Below are 23,107 nucleotides of genomic sequence, written 5' to 3' on the forward strand. Positions count from 1 at the left end.
AGTTCAATTTTGTTTTTTACCTTCTCCTTTGGATACCTTTAATTATATAATAATTGTACTCAATTCATCTATATGGGTATTCTTGTTTCCATACAATAAGAAGGAACCATGTAAGTAAGATGATCAAATCCTAATGACGCTATTAAATACATACAAACTGTATATAGGTGCTGTCTAAGGGCCTTTACAACAATACTAGTCAGCAAATAGAGACATATATAACAGTTAAAATCTCAAGGGATTTCCATTTTGTAATGGTGGGAAGGTCCCTCACGTCCATAGAGATATACAAACTACTTCTCAATCAGAAAGGCTAGTTTTCTATTTGTTCGCAATAGCGAGAAACTTTATGGAATTAATCATAAAGGAACAAATATCTACAAATCACTAAGCAAAATGCTCCGGAAAATACCTTGCCAAAAACTGACAGCTGCATGCCTCCTAACTCTTTAAGAACTAAGAAGCATTGTTGAATGTTTCTTAAACACAAAAGTCTTCCGGGGGCACATACTTCTTGTGCTACTAAGTCTATCAGTAATGTTTTTGCTCATGAACTATTGCAACCCAAGAAAATTTTTGGTGCCACCCCTCATCAAGGTTGCCATTAAAGTTAAATGCAACGCTGTTCACAAGGAGCAGTCGGTAAATCTGCAGGGCGCCAGCAACTTATAAGAGTATTGTCATCTTTAACTTCCAATTCCAAGTGGTTATGGTCATGCACTTGTAAAGATGCCATACTCCAACGGCCATAGCAGTTTTAGTAGGAAACCAGAGAGTAATATGACTGCGAGCATGGGCACACTCTATTGAAGGCAGACTCAAAGTTGGTGAACAAGTTTTTGCCCTCATTTTTACCCTTCAGCCTCTGCAATCGAACCAAATCATGGGTTTCTCAAAGTAAATGTAATCTATCTTTAGGACGACCAAGCTAATTACAGGTTATTGAGCAGAACTGATTTTGGGGAAAGGTTTTCATCACACTAGTTTCAGTAATTCTATACTTCCAGTTGAGTTGGCAGCAACAAGCATGTTTGACTTTTGTCTCCAACAGACACTTGAAACGAACTGTCCATTTTCATCACTGGTTTGATGCCCAGAAATAGGATCAATAGACCCGAACTTATAAGAAGTGATGGGCATTGGCAGAGATCTATAATAACAATAGACCTACAAAAGTGAAAAAAAAAGAAGATTTGGATATCAGTTGTGTTGGCTCAGTTATATATGCATGCAAACCATGTGTAATGTCAAAGATCATAAACAAAAAGGACAGAGAAAATCCAGAATTGAGCCATGGATTTCAGCACCTGTTTTTTGTGATTAAACATATTTACCTCATTCGTTTCTGACCCACATGCTATATATCCATCCAAGACAGTTAAACCCACAAAGTTCTGATGAAGCAAAAAACAAATAGTTAACACAGAAATATTGCAGATGCTCAAAATTTGAAGGATGTAGATAAAATATCTAACCTTCTCATTTTTATGGCCACTAAAGGTTAAGCAGCAAGTATTGGTGGTCGATCCATCCGAGCAAGTTTTCTTGAGATCCCACGACTTCAGGGTGTTGTCAGTGGATGCAGAGAGAAGGGTGTTGGAATCCAAGAATTTGACATAGCTAACAGCCTTTTCGTGGGCAGCCAGTGTGCACAAGGGGATTCTAGAATGACGGAGATCGTAGCAATAGACTTTGTAATCAGCCGATCCAAATGCCAACAGATGCGGAGAGAAACCAGAGAACTGAACACAACAGACATTTGCAGGGCTCCACAAGGTTCCAAGCGAACTTTTCTGCTATCAAAATTTTCTTCATAAGCTTCACTGAAAACATACGAGCTGCAGTTCCAAAACTCTTACATGTGCATGCAAGCATGTAGGTGTTTGTCAAAACACCAAAACTTTCACATGCTACGTGATAAGTGAGGCAGGAAAGCATACCTTGTTAATGCTCCAAAGCTTCACAGAGCAGTCATCACTTCCACTAGCAAACTTTGTTGGGTCAGCTTGAGAAAAGTCGACAGACCATGCCCTCTTTTGGTGTTCATTGTATTGACAGAGTCCTTGACCAGTTCCCGCATCCCATGTCTGTACACATAAGACATCGTTTTATCAATTAAATACATGGCAACAACCTTCATTCAATAATAAAAATACGATATTCCAACACAAACCAGAAGGAAAATTGAATGCTTAGACAGAAGTTCAGTAGTTGCAATTACTCTTCGATGCAATAGAGCCAAACATAATCCAACGTTGAGGCAAACGGTATAGATGTCAATAAAATGCATAAAAAATAACTACAACATTGATCATGAAAAGAATTTACCAGTCTACTGGAACAGTACCAAACCGATGATGGATCATATACATCTAACAAATATATTGCTATATATAATGTTGTTGGGATAAAACCTGAATGCCTTATTTGATCAACATGCACATCAAGGTATCTTTCAAGTATTTACCTGGACAACACCATCATAATCAGTTGAAGCCAAATAATTCTTTACGTAGTTGTTCCAGCACACACAGCTAATCTTTGACTTGTTTGACATCTCAACAACGGGATAGTGGATATCAATAGAATCATTCATGAATGCATCGAACTCGAAAATCTTGATTCTCTTTGATACGCCAGCAGTAGCAATATAATCCTCATTACGGTCAAAACTAAGAGTGCATATCACATTTGCAGAGTTTAGAAGGTCTCTATTTCTTATTGTTCCACAGACTTCAAACTTGCTATAGCAAGCAAACTTGCACAAACCTTTGAAAAAGCTCCCAAGGGGATCAATAGATTTCTGATTCATTCTCAGCTTTCCATTCCCACTTTGTGACTCAGGCAACTTGCCTCGTTTCTTCAGTAAGTCTTTGTCAGAGACTGCTGCAGCAGCAGTTTCAGAAGAGTGGATTTGGGATCTCATGGAGAAGTAGGCATGCTCGAGTTGCCAGATATTTTTTGACAACCATCCATCATTTACATCTGACTTCAAATTTGGTACACAATGAGCAACTGAAGTTCCAGGATTTTCAGAATGCATCCACTTTTTTCCTGCATCAGGAAATCCATTTTGTATTTGAGGGAAAACTGAGGATGTCCTTAATGCTTGCCTTCTCTTAGCTTCCTTAATATCTTCTTCTAAGAACCTAATCTCTTCCATCAATTTGGAGGCACGCTTCTGCTTTTGTTCTTCTAGTTTAGTTAGAAAATGTAGTAATATCTCTGATAAAACAATATCATTACCAGGAGATTCTGATAAATTATTCCCGCTAATCTTTTCTTGGGATCCACAAAATAAATCAGAGCGCAAGATTTCCCTGTTTTTGTACAGAATTTAAATGTACTTAAAGGACTAAAACAAAAAGAATCTACATTAAATATTAATGCATTGTAGTAGAGTACATAATCTACATACCAACAAAATGAAGTACAAGCACTTGGAATTGTAATGACGTCATTTTATTTAGGGAGTCAGGAAATGACAGTAAAGTAAAAAAACAATTACTAATGTGCAGGCTAGAAAAGGATAGACCCGAGTAGTGAATTTTACAACATATACTAACTTCTATCTGAATTGTTTTTCTTGCAATTCAAAATATAAAATGAGAGCTTATAGTAAACAAAACTGCTATATAACTAGTAGTTATTGCAGCTGATGACCGGTAATAAAAGATTCATGGATACCTAGTTGTTGGACGAGAAAGAGGTCCAGGATGAAGAAGCCAAAGACAAAAGGCAGCTTCCTTGGGACTTTCTGAAAGGAAATTTGGTGGAAGATTCCGCTGGCTCAAGTCTGCCATCACTGCAGAATGCTGCTCCATTGATTCAAAACAACATAGCAACTGATAGAAACAGCCCGCATTAGTAGAAACGATAGCCTATCAACTCTACGGTGAAAAGTATAGCAACTGAGATATATTCGAACCAGATGCTTAATAACAAACCAGATGTGTTCAATGGAAAACCTTTTCAGATGCATTCTAGAGAAGTTATGGGTTGAAAGCATGCTCAAGGTACTGGGGAAATACACAACATCGGGTTGTAATAGACATAACTTTTAGATTATAAAGATTCAAGTATTGGACCCTATCTCAAAGGAAGCATCAGTACTAGGAAGCATTAATTTGTTCCAACTTACTCTATACTGTAAAAGTCAAGATTCATGTGATTAGCGGTTTTAAGGTTACTCTCTCAATGACACGTGCAAAGAGACAAATACACAAAAAGGGAACCAGATCCTGTGAGGAAGAATGTCTCGCCCTTTAGTGAGAGAGTACAATCTATATTGTCCCAAATTTTTGTGAATCACATTTTTCCTTTCCCCCTTTTCCCTAATAGGCACAAATTGTAGTAATATATTCAGTGCCCTTTTTATTGGTTCAGTTTCAATCATCAATTAATAGAACAATGGATAAGCCATTACAACATAATACCTACCCCTGAAGTGATGAAAAATCGAGATGTGCAAGGATTCAGGGATTGGAGTTTTTTCACATATTTTAATGTTACGGTCTTAAATGATTCATCCTAATATCTCAGATCAATAAAATGTATGGTTCAAAGACACAAAAACAAGATTTATACTCTTAGTATGGTTGACCTAATAGCTAATACAGGGTTAAAATGCATCATATTCTATGCAGAGAAAAGCAAAGAAGGAAACCGAAAGTATTAACAAATATGAAAGACTAATAAAGCTCCTCACCTCAAAAAGGAAAACCCCAAGGCTATATATATTTGACGAAAATGTAAGGCTTCTTCCATTGAGCTCCCCGGGGCAAGCATACCACCTCTCCTCCATTTGTGTAGCTGCAGAAGTAGACTGCACAACAGATGGTGTAGCATAGTGGAAAGTTGGAGGCTGGTTGAGAAATGAGGTAGAATGTTGCTTAATAGATGTATGAAAGCCAATATTTTTTTGCATCTCGGTCTTGGATCCATGAGGAGAGGCGAATTCTGTTTTGTTTCCAGAAGGTTGCATGTTCTCATTGTGCTTTAGCTTCTTTGTACCTCGTCTGCAATTGGAAGCATTAATACCCTGTTCCAGGTCCCTTTTTCTCTTCAAATCATTACTTACTGCAGACTCTAGTCCTTGCTTGACAGACAGACCAGTATAGATTACCCTATTAGGTGGTAATAAACAGAAACAGGATGGTCGTATGTCTTGCAAGACAACTCCTTGCAAATGTGCTGAATCCACCAGCTCCACAATCTGCCTGAATATAATCAGGCTTTCAACTTTATCCTCTTGTCGACTCCCTGGTTTTAGCCATTCCCTCAAACTAATCGCATTGGGGCAAGGGTCAGTAGTAGACCTATCAATCCCAAGTAAACAAGGTTGGTCATGTGGATCTCTTCTGATAATGTCCTTTCCTTTCATACCTTTCTTGACAAATAACTGAGAAAAGCTAGGCCTAGATGACATTTTCAACCGAGCAGCTGCAACTGACAATGAATTGCTCGAGATACCCAAGTGGTCATCAGTAGCCTTCAAATGCAAAGCCATTCCCCCTGTCGTCTGGTCAATATCCTTGCTCTTATGGTTCTCATAAGACATTCTTGCAAGTTGCTCTTTTGCTCTCAACAAGACATGGTTTGCGTTTTCATCATCTAAAACCTCGTGTTCCAGCCTTTGATTATGATACATTCGTTCCCACTGACCCTGCCTTAAGTTGTTCGAGTTCTTGGCTAAAGTTAAAGTTGAGCTCTTATAGTTTTCCACAGTCAATTCTTCGACTATTATACCAGTCTCAGTCTCGGTCTCATTCATAGAAGTCCCAGGATATTGAGGTGCAAAGCGACTCAAACCATTCATTGGCGATTCCATCAAAATATGACCTTCGGATTTCAAAGGAAAAATTAAGTCCTTTCTTTTGAATTCAGCAGTCTCTGGTAATTCATTTGCTGCCATTTCTTGCCCATCTCGTTCCATACTATCCAATTCCAAATAAAACCCAATTCAATCATTTTGTTTTTGTTTTTGTTTTTACTCTACACATTATTATAAGAACTACAAACAACACATATAATGAAAGATAAAGGGCTGCCAAAAGCTAGAAATTTATTGTATCTACACAAAAAGAAAAAACAATTGGATGTTGAATCATATATTAAAACAAAGTTATCTTCTATTCAATGCATCGTTTCAAATCTCAATACTGAAGCAAATAAATTCAATTTCAACTTCAACAAACAAACAAACAAAAAAGGAAATTCGGTGTCTAAAAAATTAAAATAAAAACCACCTTTATCACATGAAAATCTCTTCCCAAACTATCAAAGTCGAAATTGAAAAACCAGAAGAAATAACTTACACATCTAGGACCAAGGGCAATTTAGCTTTTTAGCAGAGAGCAGTTAACAGTTACTCTCAAATCCAACCAAGAAAAGAAAAGAAAAGAAGAAAGTAACTAAAGAAAAACTTGCCAGAAATGGAAACAAGAAATACCATTAAAAAATTATAATTTGGGGTATGTAAAAGAATAATTATATTAATAATATCTTCTCAGTTATTAGACATGCCAAAACTGAGTCGGAAACAGAACAACGTCTTTTCGGTGTCTCCTAGATATTCTTTATTTTTTTTCCTTTTTAAGTTTTTTTTTTAATTTTGAAGTTAATCAAAATTAAAATGATTCAATTTTGTTTGGTCCACGAATTTTCAAGATTTATTATTTTAATTATTCTTTTTAGAAAGAAAGAAAAAAAGGTGAAACTTATTGGATCGATTCTCTTTTTCTATGGGAAAAATTAAAGACAACTGGGTTGCTTCAACAACTTTGCTCAGCTCAGAGCCGTCTCAAATGTAAGGATGAAACAGCAGCCACGATATTTTTCCCTGCAAAAATCTGTTAGTCAAAATAAAAGATAATAAATAATAAAGGGTTTGGAATCTCTTATAAATGTAAATGCCACTGGTTTTGCTAACTATTAGCAAACCTGCCATCAAAGGCTCCCCCATTGTCGGCGCAGTTAAAGCCTCTCACAGTGTAGATATGGGGTCCAACAGTGACGAGAGAAGACGGAACACGTGGCGAACATGCAGGCGTTTAACACACATCCGAACAAAGGCCGATTGAGACACTGCCAGTTTGTGGATAGCCTCACAAGGCGTTGGATACTTTAAGCTGCAAAACCGTTGTAGGGGTGCTTCTGTAATTCTGTTATAATCCAATGGCGGTTGTTTATTTGCGAATTTCGCGATGCACTGTCGGGCAACACAGAAACGAGTTGTTCTTAACGAACCACGTAGATTGTAGGCCCTCCTCTGGCGGCTGGCACGTGTAGCAATACAACTTGACTATACCATTGGGCCTAAAGTTTTATGGACAACCATGGGCCAATCATCTTCTTTTTGGAAAAAGTCCCGCCAATCATATTTAGTTAGTTTATGTTTCTTATGGGTTGGTTAGGAATAGAATTTTTATGGGTCGAGCTATCCATCGCATGAAGGTCCGTCAAAAATTTAAAAGAGTTTGGATAAAAATATTAGACTTTAAAATTTAAATTTGGGTAAAAAATTAGATTTGTTTAAAATTTATTTTTAAGTTTATAATATTTTATATTATATTATTTTTATATATTATGTAGTTTAGAACACACTAAAAAATAAATTTATACAAAATATATAATACTACTCTAATATAAACATTAAAAATAATTTTAAGATGATTATATAAAAATTTTCAATAAATAAAAAATGTATAAAATTATTAGATAATAATATAATATAAAAATCTTTTAAAAATTTTAAAAATAAAATGAGGGCCTAAAATGAGCTTGAGTTAGTCTTTTGCAAATATGGGCAAATTTAAGCAAAATTTTAAGCACATATTGTAACGGCCCAAATTTCAGTGGTGTCGAAATAGTGATGTGCGTTCACTAAATCCGACATGTGAGTTTAGTAATTTAGAAATTTATAAGTAAAGGTTAGGTGTGATTTTAGATTTTTTTTTTTAATTAGTGAATCTTGTGTTTAAAAAGAAGACTGTTAGATAATTGGGTCAAGAACGAGGTATCGAGACCTCGAATTCATAAACTGAGCCATAAATATTTTTAGAAGTATTTATGGAGTGTTAATAAGTTAATATTAAAGTTTCGTTAAGAAATTTTAACATTTCGGTTATTAATTGAAGAAAAAAGACTGAATTAAATAAAGTACAAAACTGTAAAATATGATTAAATAGCTTAAAAGATTATCAAGGAAGGAGTTAAAAGGCAAATAGACCCAAATTAGATGGATTGACAGCATGATTGTGCAGAAAAAAAAATCAAGTGTGAACAAGGGCAAAATTGGAAATAGGTAAAAATTTAATTGTAAAATATGATATATTTGGAAAATCTAGAGTTTTCTTCATTTTTCTTCATCTTCTCCAGTAAAAACATCATTGAAGGGTTCTTTTAAGCTGGTCTCTCATATTTTTATTACATGTAAGCTCAATTCTTGATTATTTCTTGTAATTTTTGTGTTTTGAGACTTTTACAACTAGGTCCACTTGTTTAATTCATTAGTTTTTTATTTCATGGGTAATTTCGAAAGTTGCCATGAATATGTGTTGAATGTTTATGATGATTTATCATGGAATTGGGGTTTTAATTTTATTATATGATGATTTTATGAAGAGATTTTTATAGAAATTGATTTTTAAGATCTAATTGTGAAAGTTGTTGGAATTAGGGTTTTTTGTTGAAATTTTGACTTTTAAAGTCTTGATAAAGTGTTATTTGAGAGGAATTAGCTCAATTGATGAATAAATTGAGCAGAGACTAAATTGTAAAAATTGAAAAGTTTAGGGTAATAGTTTAATTTCGAAAATTAAAGGGCATAAATTGTGAAATAAAATAGAATTGAAATAGATGCTATTGGAGAAATAATTTTATAATTATAGATCAAGAAAACGAAGTGAATTGTGAAAGGAGAAATTGCAAGAATAGTCCTTGAAATTTTACGACTTTTGCAAATTAGCCCAGGTAAGTTCATATGGCAAAGTTCATGTTTTATTATGAAAATCTTATGATTGCTAAGGTATCTTATTATAGATGAGTACTATTAAATTGTATTAATTACTAAATAATGTTTAACTAAAAGTACAAATTAGTTGGAACAATGGATTTGAGTGCTTTCATTTTATGACCATGATGAATTGATGGAAAAGATGTGATATGTGCTTCTGTATAAGACCATAGCTGAGCTATGGCATCGGTGCAATGTGATATGTGTTTTCGTATAAGACCATAGCTGGGCTATGGCATCGGTGTGATGTGATAATGTGATTCCGTATAAGACCATATCTGGGATATGGCATCGGTATGATATGTGATCCGTGTAAGACCATGACAGGGCTATGGCTTCGGTGTGTGATATGTGACTATATGCAAGTCCATGGTTTACTATGGCAATGTGTTAATAAAGTACTCAATTCTATTAGTGTTCCCTAATTTGACTATGGAAGTAAATTAGAAATGGGCTCAAGAAAGTTAAAATTTGTGAATTGCAACATGGAAATTATTCATATGAGCTTATTAATGATTTTGTGATTTACAGGAAGATTTAGTTAAATTATAAGATATATGATTGTGCACAATGTTCAGTAAGATTTATTCTTCTATGCCTATAAGCTTACTAAGCTTTTATAAGCTTACTTGTGTATGTTATTTGTTTTGTAGATTGACTTATATATATACGGAGGATCGGATCTACATCAAGGATCACATTATCCAGATTTACTCCGGTAGATTTTGTTAAACAACTTTTTGATTTATATGGCATGTATAAGGGTTGATTTGATAATGTAATTGTATGAATGATTAAGTATGCATAGTAAGTTGAATGTGATGTTTTGTGTTGGAAAATGAAATATACATGTTATGGCTTGAAATAATTGATTAGTTGGACTCTATTAGTGTATAATTGTGTTTAAGTGCAAGAAATGGATGAAAGGGTAAGAAAAGTGGCCTAAAACGGCTTATTTTCGTCCATATGGCTAGACACACGGGCGTGTGTCTAGGCCGTGTGTGATACACGGTAAACCCATGGTAGTATGATATGACCGTGTGTCCCCTGCATCCTTAAATGTGAAGTCAGGATAGTACACGGGTAAAAGACATGGCCGTGTATCTTGGTCGTTTGAAGGACATGGGTTTCAAGCATGGTCATGTGTTATAATCGTGTGAAAATGGCTTAAAAATGATGAAAAATCAGTTTACCACATGGCCTAGCCACATGGGCGTGTGCCCAGGCCGTGTGCCCCTTTGATACTTAAAAAATTGCAAGTCAGAATTCCACACGGGTTGGCCACACGGCCATGGGAGCCCCATGGGCTGGCCACACGGGCGTGTGCCCTTATCTTTAAGATAAAATTTCCAAAGTTGTCGGTTTAGTCCCAAACCACTTCCAAAGCATGTATTGAGCCCCGTAGGCCCATATTAGGGACTTTATCATAAATTTTGAAAAGTTTTAATTTAGAATGCAATTTTTTGACTTGGTTTTATACGAATGCTAATGCATAAGTCGAGTAATGTCTTGTAACCCTTTTCCGATAACGAATACGGGTTTGGGGTGTTACACATATTTTAGGCCGAGTCGAGCTTAGGCAAACATAAATTATGTTAATATCATGCTTAGGCCTGGTCCCAACTCGACTCAATCCATGAACACCTCTAGTTAGGAATTTGAAAATAATTAGTTTTCATGATTTTTAAAAGGATAATTCTTGAAAATATATATGAATTTTGATTTTAGTATAATTTGATAAATTAACTTTAAATTGGTACAATTACGTACATGAATTTTTTATGGTGATTCAAATATACCCGTGAAACTTTAATTTTGATTCAATTGAACACATTTAAATAAATAAACACATAATATTATTTTTATATTAAATAAATATAACTATTTGTATATATAATGTATAAACTTAAAATGATGTTATATCAATAAATGTATTAGTAATTTGTGAAAATTAAATTAAATTAAAATTTCATATATAAAAATATACATAATTATTTTTTATATAATATTACACATTAAAATAAAATTCACATATAATTTTAAAATTTAACCATTTTAAAATCAATATAAAAAACATTTTGAATTAAAAAATAGTTGGAATCCCCATTCATATTACCAAGATTAATTGTGATACTTCCTCAATTAGGTGTGGTGGTGAATATTGTGGACAGCCTTGTGGCTAATAATCGAAGAATGTGGAATACGACATTCTCCTCCGAGTGACCAAGTTGTAAGTGTTGTATTCTCCTTCATTCTTTAATGGTAACAGTATTAAGAGCTTAAATAATATTGAAGTATCGTGTGGTGGTTTTTTACATTATCTTTAATCATATGATTAAGGGTTTAATCTCCACTCATAAAAATGGAATATATTTCATGGTTAATTGTTTATCTCAGTATAATAAGATTTTGAGATGTTATTGGATATTATTTATATGATTATAATATTTTAATATAGTCTTTCTTAGTGGTAATATTGTGATTAGTTTTTTTTATCAAGAAATAGACGTGAAGGCTGGGGTAGTTCATTCAAAAGGGGTGGAGAGCCAGAACGTGGAGATAATGGTGATGAAGGAAAAGATTGGTCAAGTAGGAAGGAAAAAGGGGTACTAAGGAAAGCCCAGATTGAAGGAGTAAGTTGATATCTTGAGTGGCAGAGAGTCCCCTTGCTAAGGGGTAGGAGAGCTGAGTTGACTTTTCATGTCACGTGACACTTTTTTGATAAGTTAGTTTGTCATTGATTTATTGTTAAGTTGGTAATACAAAGTGAAATGATTAAATATAGATGACAAGTAATAGGTGTCTTGTTGGAGTAGTTAGATTATTAGAAATAGCTTATTTACATATTCTTGATAACTTGATAGAACAATTCTCATGACGAATAAAGGGAGCACTAATAAACAAGATTAAAGAACAAGAATAATAATTTAAGAGAATCATATGTTGAAAGTATCCCAAATGAAAATATCTCTGGTCCATAATTTTAATAGTAGCTAGCTTGCAACCAAAACTCTATTAATATATGCAAAACATGATATGAACCTCGTTAATTTTACACAATTTTTTAACCATAAGATGAAACTAAATTAATGGCTAAAATGAAAACAAACCTTTTTAATCTTTCCCAATTTTCTTTAATAATAAAACACTAAAAATTTCCCTTTTTTTCAGCACATCTAACCTTCTTTGAAATCCAACTATTTTAAGTTTATAACATCATTCATAAAGATCTGATGAATTGCATAAGAATATTCTCCTCATTTTTCATTCATGCTCCCAACTAGTTTGGCAAGTGGATTGTTGCCTCTTTCTCATATCTCTTTACATGTTGGATAATACATATTGAGAATTTCACTGTCATCTAGTATTGGATAGTATATCCTGCAACTTTCCTATTATATATAGTATTGTAAATCTCCTCCCAAAATAATAGACCGATAAGAGAATTTTAAAACTTTGTGCTCTGTTTTGGCAAAGCTTCAGCTATATTAAAAAGAAGTAAAAATAAGAAATAAACATTATTTCATAGTATTTGGCAATATTTAACAATTCTTTAATGTTTATCTCTTGATTAAAAAATAAAAATAAAAAAAATTAAATTTGGTAAACTTAAATTAGCACTTTTCTCATTGGAATAGAAATCACAAACAAGAATATTTTTATTTGATGAAGATAACTTTTTAAAAAAATTGTATCCATGTTGGAATTGCTAAAGACTTTACAAATAAGGTCAAAGGTTGACACGTGTCTTACTAAAAGTATTGTAAAATACTAAAAAACAAATATTTTAAAAAATACACATAACAATATTTTAAAATTATTTGTGAAATTATATAGTTACATATTCATTTTCAAAATAAATATTATTTTATCTATATAATTACATATTTATTACTAATTTTGCCATTAACTCCAATTTGATTCTTGTGGCTTTTAGGTTTGGTGAACAAAAAGGAGGTACGGGTTTGGCAGGTCACATGAATACTTCTTAACTCGTACTCAAATATTTCCTCTAAAAAAGAAAAATCAATGATTTTCTTTATCCCATTAAACATTCTTTTTTAAGAAGACGTCTCTGTTTTCTAAGTACATAGCACGATAAGAGTAATCATTTAGTATAGTGTTAGTAGAATGTTCAATCATTCAGAATGTTTTCTTAAATACAGAACACGATATTGTTTATGTTTTCAGAATTAATATTTAAAAAAAGAAGTTATTTAGTATATTCTTTTTTCAGAAATGATTTAATATACTATTAGTACAATGTTTTATTAAATGATAATTAGTCCCTTAGGATGTATAATAAAAATTAATCAAAAATTATAGATAGTTATTTAACATGTTGACGTGACCTTTTAACAGCCTACAAAAACAAACCCTGTTTTGTTTTATTTTAATTTTTGGTTAGTATTTTACATGCGACTGAAATTTTTTCTATACTACAGAGTTAGAAAGCAGAAAAAAACTAGATTTTTTTTTTACTGCATTCTAGAAAGTATGCGACTTTTTCAACTCGACTTGTATAAAATGACTCCAATGAATAGTGTACTAAATATAAATATATATATGTTCTGAAGTAGCAAATATATTATCAATTTGACATTGTCCAAATATTATCAACCAAGTTAAACCTAAAGACACTCAAAACCAAACCCATTACATTATCATATCTAATTGTCAATATCTAATCATCGATAAAAAGAAAATATTGGGGTGTGAGATTCCATTTTAACACCTTTTGTTACCATAGCACTATAACCACCAGTGCAAGACAAATTTTAAGGGAATGAAATAAGAGACAATGACACCATTACTAAAAGCGGGGAAAGATTATAGATATAGACTAGACTAGAAGAAGCACATACATCATCCCAAACATCAAATGCAAACAAGTTGAATTGGAGCGACAGATGAACAACCAGATGCATGCTGATCCATAACGTAGTAGGAAATCTATCAACTAACGTGACCCTTTCTTTAACTAGTAAAGCTGAATTTCATTTCATGCTAAAGCTCAATCAAACAACTTATTGAGATCAAAATGTTCTACTACACCACAGAAACAACACAATCAATACTGCAGAGAAGGCTTAGAAATTGCTTCTCGACTTTTATGCAGAAGTACACAAATCATGTTATTTGGACCGTTCCTTCATCTTTATTGACACAGAACATGAATGAGTTTAAAGCTACAGCGTTACCTAGGATAACATGGGAAGGAACTATGGACAGGCTTGTGTGAGTTTCTAAGCCCGTTTCCCAGACAAAAAGGTTAAGAAGATCATCCCTACTTTACCTTTCTCTCTATCCCCTTGCCTACAAAAATACCACACACCTCATAAACATTAAGTTGAGTTGGCACCATTTCAGTCTGATATTCTAATCTCAACTCCTAAAATGTCCTTCACCACCTCGTATGACACAAATGCAATAGCTATTGATGGTACAACCTGGAAAAAAAGAAAAAACAAAATATTAAACGACCATTTTAAGACAAGATATCCTTGTATATTCAATTCTACAATATTCTTTATAAGGTATGTTCATTGCAATACATAAAACAACTTGTAGTCAAGTAGTGCAGGTGTACAACCGAGAAAGGATAGAGATGTAACTGATTATAAGATTCAAAAGCCACTCACAGGAAGACAGAGGTGTTAGTATCAGTTATGCAAAAAGTTCAATGAGGCAAACTTTTAAGCGAATAAGCAAAATAACAATTCCATGCATTCAGCTAACACAGATTTAATACTCTTACTTTAAAGTAGAAGTCAATCTTGCCTACATTCATGCCCAAATCTAAACTAAGGATCCTTATTTCTCTGATAGCTCAAGAAAACAAAAGATTAGAGATGAAAATATTCCCCATGCAACCTTGTCTAACTTTGTCCAGAGTCTAAACCTAAACTAAAATTTCATTTTAGAGAGTACCAACTAAATGGAAAAATTGCATTCCTGCATTTATCAACAATTCAATGTCAATGAATCAAAAGACACTGACCTTCACGGAATTAGGGACCAGACCCTTGTACAATGCTCCAAAGCCTTCATGCCTAACAGTTTTCCTGAAAGCATCAATCATGCCAGTATATTCAAGAGAGGCCTTGTTCCTCCCATCACCAGATACAACTGACGCTGCATCTTTCCATCCTACCATTTGCATTCTTCTGCGAATCACATCAAGAGGGTAAGCAACAGTTTGGCCTACAGTTCCAGCAGCAGCACCACAAGCAAGCCTGGTCGTCACACTCAACTCAGAGTCTTCAACCAATCCAAATGGTCTACTTTTGATTAACCAATCTTTTAGAGATTCATACACAGAAAAGTTCAGACCCACGTATGGTATCTGCAAATGTAAAATGAGTTCAAATCAACATACAGAATACAAAGCATAGTATTCTCTTTGTCAGGTTAGATTATAAATTCACCAACAATAAGCTAGCAACCACTTTTGAACATCGAAAATGGGATGCAAGCACTATGCAAAATTCATATAACACATTAGCACAGAGTAAAGATCAAGTAAGTAAAATTATAAATGGAAAAAACAACAGCAGAAAGGTCCATAATAAATTTCCCAGCAAATATAGAGGGGGAGAAGCTGATTTTTTTACGAGTTGTGGATCTTAAAATTATTGACCCTTAGGAAGAAATCATCCCTCTCCATTTCTTTCTCTTCTAAGCCCTTATCTTTGGCCAAGGCATGCACTATCACATCCACAACATTCAAAACTATTTCACAATGAAACTCCAAAGAAAAGAAACTAAATGACTCACAACTCCAATGACTGAAGGAAGCCAACCCTTATACAATGCTCGTGGACCTTCTTCCCGCAACACAGTGGATAGAGCATGGAACATTCCTCTATACTGATAAGGAGAACTCTCTGTCTGCAATATACACAACTAAATGATTAAATGCTCATGTAGCAAACCTATGAAGAACAATTCGTGACATCAAATAAGGAAAATGTTGCAGTTTAAAATGAAATCAATATTTGCTGTGGAGAATCATATAACAGAGATTATTATTAAAATGAAATAAATAGTAAAGCTATGTCAAAGATTATTATTAAAAAATAGCATATTCCAAAGCTCCATCTTGATAACAGAGAGATGAATTAAACCAGGAAGTAAATGATCATACATCTGCCAAGTAAACGATATTTAAGAGACAATACCTGTACGGTGATCCTGCCTCGTACCATGTCCATAGGGTAAGTTGCAGACATGGCAATTATTCCAGCACATGCTCCAGCTCCAAGGCGTAAAAGAGGAGTGAGTTGAGCATCTTCTGCAGAATTAATAGCAATAACAGAAAAGAATAATATGAGCTATTTTAAGGACATCTTAACATAAGTTTCATGACAGGCATGATAATATCTGAGCTAGAGCATTCCCATGTCTGCAGGCATCAATTGATGAACCTAAAAGATAACTGAATTCCATATGTTATCAGTGTAAAGCAAACAGCAAAATGACGATGGCAATATTGATCATACCATTGCCAGTTTGCTGTTGATACAGATATAGGATTCCCCTGTCACAAACAATAACAAGGAACAATCAGTCAGAGAAATAGACACGTTTTCTTTAGTTCACAACTTGAAAATGTGAGGTAGGAGCAGTGCAAAGGAAAGAAAACTTTGCACCCTCGAGGAACCTAAAGCATAGTATTAGCAGATATGCTTTTTTCCCAAAGGTCATGCATGCACTGATCATTAACATTGCTGGGAATAAGTAACATTGTTCTTAAAAACAATAACCTATTAACAGACTGATTCGAAATAAAATCAAATTAGTCGACCAACAACAACAACAAATAAAGTTAAATTGAACAGTTTTCAGGAGCCCTACTTTGAAGCTTGCTCGTAGCTGAAGAACTTGACCGCCGAGTTTGGAACAATGCGCGCACAATTAGTACCATTGCCTTTGAATAATCCGCGAAAACCTTCTGTTCTCCAAATGTACTTCAAGCCTTGAATTGTTCCATTGTATTTAATACTATGAGGATTTTGAACCTGAATTTTTTTTTTCAAAAAAAAAAGAAGTTAATCAATTAAGAAATTCAAAATTTTAGTTTCATTGATCCAAATAAAATGAAAATAATTTTTTTTTTTTAAAAAACCTGAAGTAAGATTTTTAAACGTTCCAAAGGAGCAACAGCAGTTCGTGACCTGCATGTAAAAAGACAAATTAAACAAGCGATCCATTTCCATTCCCCATTTTCACTTTCCTCCAAAAGTTGTGAAATCAGTGTTTTGGGAGACATTTTCCACCGACACAAACCAAAAGTCCAAAGAGTCAAAGAAATAGAGAGAGCTCACACTCCACCGGCGACGCCGCCAGCAGCGAGAGACTTGCAGATGCTAAGAATAGCATAGCTAGGGGCCTTAACACCCTCTCTCGCGAGCTTTGCTTCCTCGGCCAGATTCACGATCGTCGACACAGCCGATTCGCTAGTCTTCACATCCTCTGAAGCCATGGAAAAACAAAAACAGGGAAAGAAAACTTTGAAAGTCCGTCTCTCGCCACAAAAACCCAACGAAGTATGTCGGAAAGTCGAGAAGGATTATCCGGCGGTCAAGAAAATCAGATCTGTGAAGCGATTTACAGTAAAAAGAGGCTCCGCATTCAACAGTTGCCCTTGTGTCCTAGTGTTTGTGTTGGTTAGTTTGTGAGAGAGGTGTGGTGGTGACGGCTGGAGAAAGTGAGACCACAACTATTAGAGAGCGTGTGGTAATGTTGCATTAACAGCGCGTGGGTTTGGTGAAGTTTTATTATGCGGAAGGAGAAAGGCATTTGGTGTGTCACGTGGAGGCATCTCATACATAGTGCTTTTTGTTCGGTGAGATTCGTGCGACTAATGGGGTGCGTTTGGGTTAATTAGAAACGGGTTAACTGTGTTAAAGTCACATTATTATGATGGTCGCAACGTTTGGATTGACTGTATATACGATATGATACGATGAGATTAAATATTATAATGTGAAATAAAAAAAAGTTAAATGTACTATATTAAAGATAAATATCTCTCTGATACGAGCTGAGTGTTTTAAAATGTATATCCACTAAATTGTTGGTTTTGGTTATTGGTAATTTAGGAGTCTCAAAATGGTTTATTGTTTTATTATATTTCAGCGTCATTCCGTGAAAATATTCAAAATAAAAATTATTTTTAATGTATTAGATCTATTAGTTGAATTGATTGAATTGATATTTAGTCGTTAATTTAAATTGAGACATTTTAAGTTTAAATAATTTTAGATTTGGATCATTTAAGCTTTGAGGTTGAATTTTTCGGTTGAATCATTTTTGTTACAATCATTTCAGTATTTAATTATTCTTTTGAGTTTAATTTAATATTATGTTGAACAGACCATTTTAAATTTTAAATTATTTGTATATTTTAGGTTTCACTACTAAGCTCAATAAAATTTAATTTATTAATTTTAAAATAAAATTAGATAAAATTAAATAAATTATCTAAATTTATTATAAGATAATAACTATGAAAAGATGAAATAAAATGTATTGTATAAATTTAAATTAATTAACTCATAATATATAAAATCAAAAATAAACTTACTTTGTATTTATTTTTAAATTGTCATTATAAATATTTTATTGCTAATAATATTTAATTTAAAATACTATTGGGTACTGCTTGGTGCTTGAAGCTTGGTTTGCGTCTTGCATGGAATCTCGTATTAACGAAGGTTATTTTGGATGTTGACAACCTTACCAAAAGGCGATGACGGGGAACTGCACCATAATGCAGTAGTGGTGCGCGAACTACAGCAAATGCTTAGCCAACATTGGAAGGTTTTAGTGCAGCATTTCTACAGAGAAGGGAATGCGATTGCAGACTTTATGGCGTCATTGGCACGAGGAAGAGGATTAGGAGAGCAGTTGCACCAAATGCCACCAAGTTACTGTTTAGCATCTATGATTTCATCTTGGATTTTTTTTTTCTTACAAAAAAAAAAACTTAAATTGCATTAATTTTAAATTTGCTTTATTATGTGGTCACTGTTTTTGGATATATATATTATGAAACAAACATAAATATATTAAGTGTCAATATTATACCACAACACATGAAACTTATGATACGACTATATGTTTATTTGATGTGATTGAATTCAATGAAGTATTAATTAAAAACCTTTGAATAAATATTATTTTTTATTAAAATGATACGACTTTTAAAATGTTCTTTTATTAATCGTAAACAAAGGGTATATAATAATCTTAGATTATAAAATGTGGATAAAATATATATATATATATATATATATATATATATATATATATATATCAGAATAGACTATGGTTAAAATGATTGAGTTGAAACTTATATTTTTAAATTTAAAGCTCGTTTGTTTTTTGAAAATGACTTTTGAAAAATAATTTCGAAAAATGATTTATTTTTCTAGAAAAGCTAATATTTTTGGTGTTTGGAAGAATCTTTGGTAGATTTCTTAAAATATTTTATAAAAGTTGTTTTGAATTAAACAAATATATATTTGAGATTTTCTTATTTTTTTCATTGTTTAATTGAATTTATTTTTATCTATAATTTTATATTTTACAATATTTTTACATATATTAAAAATATTATGTTAAATTCAGGAGTTCATTATAACGTTATTTTTAATTATATGACTACTAAGTAAGTATTTTTATTTAAAATGTAACATCAACAAAATTGACAAAAAATTAACGATGTCAACAATTGGACTTGATTTCCAAATTTGAAATGTAAAGAAACTAAATTCTTGAAAATAAAAGTACAAAAACTAAATTACAAATCTTGAAGTGTACATAGACTTATTACATATTTTAACCTTTATACTACAAAATATTTATTATTAAAATATTAATATTGCATATTTTTGAATAATATTATTTAAAATTATTATTTTTAAATTTTATTATTAAAATAAAATTAAAATATTAAATAATTTATTAAAATAATAAATTATATTTATTATATTAATAATTTATTATATGACAAAATATAAATAATTAAATATTCACTTTTAATAATATTGAAAAATATAATATTTTAAATATTTTTAAAAACAAAAAAATTATCAATATAATAATATTAAGCTTAATTTAAGTTAATTTTTATATAAAAATAAAATTATCTATAGATGAACTCTTTTAGGAAAATGACTTATACTTTTCCAAATAGTAAGCCATTTTACGGAAAATTGACTTATTTTATCTTGACCTGTAAGTTATTTTTTGTTGAGCAAACTATTTTCTGTGAAACAAATACAGAAAAATACAGAAAATATTTTTCGTAAAACTTTTTACATGTAAACAAATGAACCTTAAATGTTATTAGGTAATATTTATTTAAAATTTATATATATATATATATATATATATATATATATATTTCCAAATACTTTGATGTAGGATAAGGGTAGCGTTCACCAATATAAAGGCATTTATGGAATAGACAAGGAATTGAGTCACACATGTGGATGCTAACACACCAAATGAACCATCATTTTCGTCTCCATCTTCAACATCATTCCATCCACTTGCCCACCTCCATTTTCATTCTTGGATTCCCATAACACATCAACCATTTCGTGTCACCACTCAATCCAAATACCCTCTAATTCCATCCCAAACCCATGACTGTTGGTGTTATTATTATGAACAACTTTCATAGGCTTTTTCGAATCAAACGAAAAGTAGATTAAGGTTGTCAGGTCAGCCCAAAACAAACAACAACATTGGGCCTTGTGAGTAACTTCAAATTTTCAAACAACAACCTTAAAGCTTAAAGGGTTTTTTCATTTTTATTTCTTCAATCCATGAAAAACCATTTCTCAAAGCCCAAAAAAGAAAGTTGGCAATACACGTCCACTTGCATGTAATTTTTAGTTTAGGATGTGTTTATAATTTATTGAAAATAATTTAATATTTTAATTGTGTTTGATAAATATTTTTATTTTTTATGTTTCCAACCATAAGTAGATAGGCAGGTAAAAAATATTAAATCGATTTTATTTTATTAAAATATTAAAATAAATTATATATTTTAAAAAAATGATATATTCAAATCATCATATTAAAATTTCAAATTTTCAAATACACCCTTAATTAGTTTGCCTTCACTGCACCGCTTAAGAAACCAAACCCTAACCTTAAAATATTTCTTAACATTGAAGTTTGGTTGTATTGGAAAGTCCCCCAGCACAGGAGAAGCTTGGAATTTGTTAATTCAATTCAAGACATAAAAACCTACACTCCAGGGAGGAGTAACGTAGATGTTCAGTTTCTCTAACCTTTATTTGCAATCCACATTTTTACCCCAAATAAATTTCTTAATAGGCAATTTAGTCCACTAGGCACTAACCCTTATATTAATAAGGAAAAGCAAAAGCAAAACAGATCAATCAAGACAAATGAGATTTAATAATTTCTATGTACAATCAATTAAATCTTTAGAGTTCGTTAGGGTTGGAGCTAGCCTTTAATTTATTAGGGTTTGGGTTTAGGTAAAACTAGGGTTTAGAGATCTATCTAAAAATACTATATATTTGGGCCTAAAGCTCCGTCCCAATAAAAAATGGATGTAAGTTTTTCCTCTAGGTCACTTTTAGGTTTTGTATTCCTCTTGAAGTTATCTTGTACTTTGGGCAACCCTTCCATTTTAATTTCTCTAATCAAGAGTAGCTTTTAATTTTGCTAAAATTACTCTCAGCATTCGCCCAGTGTTTTAAGAAATCTTAATTTCTCTTGGCCCATGAAATTTTATGTTGAAAAAATATTTAATATTTTTTATATTTTAATAATATTAATATTACTTATAATTAAAATTTATTAACTATAATATTTCAAGGTTAATTTTTAAATCGATTCCTAACCTTTTCTTTATAGAAGTGAAATTACAATGGGAAGGGAGAAAATGTTTACAAACACAGTGATCGAATCTTGAATATCAGTCCAATCAACTTGATGTTGAGAAGAAAGTAGATAGTTAGCTGGGTAGTTAGACTCAGTTAGTATAGTTAGTTTGTTAGTCAGTTAGCAGGTAATCTATAATACTAATGAGTTTGTATTGAATGTACTATTAGTTTTTTCCATCTACCAATAAATTCTTGATCAGTTTCTCAACAGGGTATTAGAGCTCCGGAGATCGTTGTCTTTTCTGTTGTTCATGATTTTCATCTTTCCAGTAATTCATGGTTGTTAGGTATTGCTTCCGGTCATTCGAATTTGCTCAGTATTGTTGGTTGGTCTTGTTTTTGTTTTTGGGTTCTATAGGTTGATAGACAAGCCCGTTTTCTATTGGTTTCTATTGGCCCAAATACGTTTGTGGGGCAAAGTCTAGCTGTTAATCTAAGGCTCTTTTCATTTGTGGTGTTTTCTTCCTGTTCTTGCTCGTCGACATTTTTTTTGTTTTCAACATCCGGGTTTTTTTGAATCATGGTGAATCCCTCTGAATCAGTTATTGATTTTAATCATCCCCTTTACCTGCATCCATCTGATACTCCAAGGTGCCTTGTTGGTGTCTCACCAGTTGCTTGGAGTTGAGAATTATAATGAGATGGGCTATCAATGAAAGCAGTGTAATGCCATTGTCTTGTCTTAGATTTTGAATACAGTCAGCAAAGAGCTCTCGGCAGGGATTGTTTTTACATCTAGCATAGCAGAGGTGTGGAATGATCTTGATGAACTGTTCTACAAAGTTGATGGTTCTAGAATTTATTTTTTGCATCGTGAAATCACCTCGCATCTTCAAGGTATTGCTCCCATCTCTGTGTATTTTACTAAGTTACGATAGTTTTGGGATGAATATAATGCTCTTGTGCCCTTTTCTTCATATGGATGTGTTCAGTCAAGGCAAAATGTTGAGCATGTTTTACAATAGCGTTTATTCCAATTTCTAATGGGATTGAATGAAACATATAATGCAGTGCATTGTCAAATCTTCTTAATGAATCTATTACCATCTGTCAATCAAGCGTACTCTATACTCGTGCAAGAGAAATCACAGAGGCAACATAGTTCTAGTGTTGTTGGGTCTGATCCAATCTCTTTTCACTCAGCACACATGGT

The 23,107-nt window shown here is 32.6% G+C and overlaps 2 protein-coding genes and 1 long non-coding RNA gene across 8 annotated transcripts; 1 reads left to right on the forward strand and 2 right to left on the reverse strand.

Moving 5' to 3' along the window:
• Positions 1-37: 37 nt before the first annotated feature.
• Positions 38-7,175, reverse strand: LOC108473689 (protein SUPPRESSOR OF PHYA-105 1). 6 transcript variants are annotated; one of them, XM_053021138.1, is made up of 9 exons: positions 6,943-7,175; positions 6,318-6,841; positions 4,709-5,936; positions 3,688-3,845; positions 2,468-3,320; positions 1,941-2,087; positions 1,476-1,796; positions 1,335-1,394; positions 38-1,167 (listed from the first exon to the last, which is right to left on the reverse strand). In XM_053021138.1, the coding sequence occupies exons 3-9, from the start codon at positions 5,933-5,935 to the stop codon at positions 976-978; spliced, it is 2,958 nt and encodes a 985-aa protein (XP_052877098.1). In that variant the 5' UTR covers position 5,936; positions 6,318-6,841; positions 6,943-7,175; the 3' UTR covers positions 38-975. The 6 variants fall into 6 exon arrangements, with proteins under 6 accessions (XP_052877098.1, XP_052877097.1, XP_052877100.1 ...); XM_053021137.1 differs by having other exon boundaries at positions 6,318-6,851; XM_053021140.1 differs by lacking the exon at positions 6,943-7,175 and having other exon boundaries at positions 1,476-1,793; positions 6,249-6,891.
• Positions 7,176-8,328: 1,153 nt separating this feature from the next.
• On the forward strand, positions 8,329-9,913 carry LOC128284281 (uncharacterized). The gene is made up of 2 exons (XR_008274669.1): positions 8,329-8,433; positions 9,670-9,913. It is a non-coding gene; the product is annotated as an uncharacterized LOC128284281 (long non-coding RNA).
• Positions 9,914-13,988: 4,075 nt separating this feature from the next.
• Positions 13,989-17,851, reverse strand: LOC108474209 (mitochondrial adenine nucleotide transporter ADNT1). Its single transcript, XM_017776138.2, has 8 exons — positions 17,344-17,851; positions 17,145-17,193; positions 16,874-17,037; positions 16,519-16,556; positions 16,198-16,310; positions 15,794-15,907; positions 15,018-15,362; positions 13,989-14,466 (listed from the first exon to the last, which is right to left on the reverse strand). Exons 1-8 carry the CDS (start codon positions 17,499-17,501, stop codon positions 14,383-14,385), a joined length of 1,065 nt encoding a protein of 354 aa, XP_017631627.1. The 5' UTR covers positions 17,502-17,851; the 3' UTR covers positions 13,989-14,382.
• Positions 17,852-23,107: the final 5,256 nt, after the last annotated feature.

Source organism: Gossypium arboreum, chromosome 11 (assembly GCF_025698485.1).
Source record: "Gossypium arboreum isolate Shixiya-1 chromosome 11, ASM2569848v2, whole genome shotgun sequence".
Lineage (NCBI taxonomy): Eukaryota > Viridiplantae > Streptophyta > Magnoliopsida > Malvales > Malvaceae > Gossypium > Gossypium arboreum.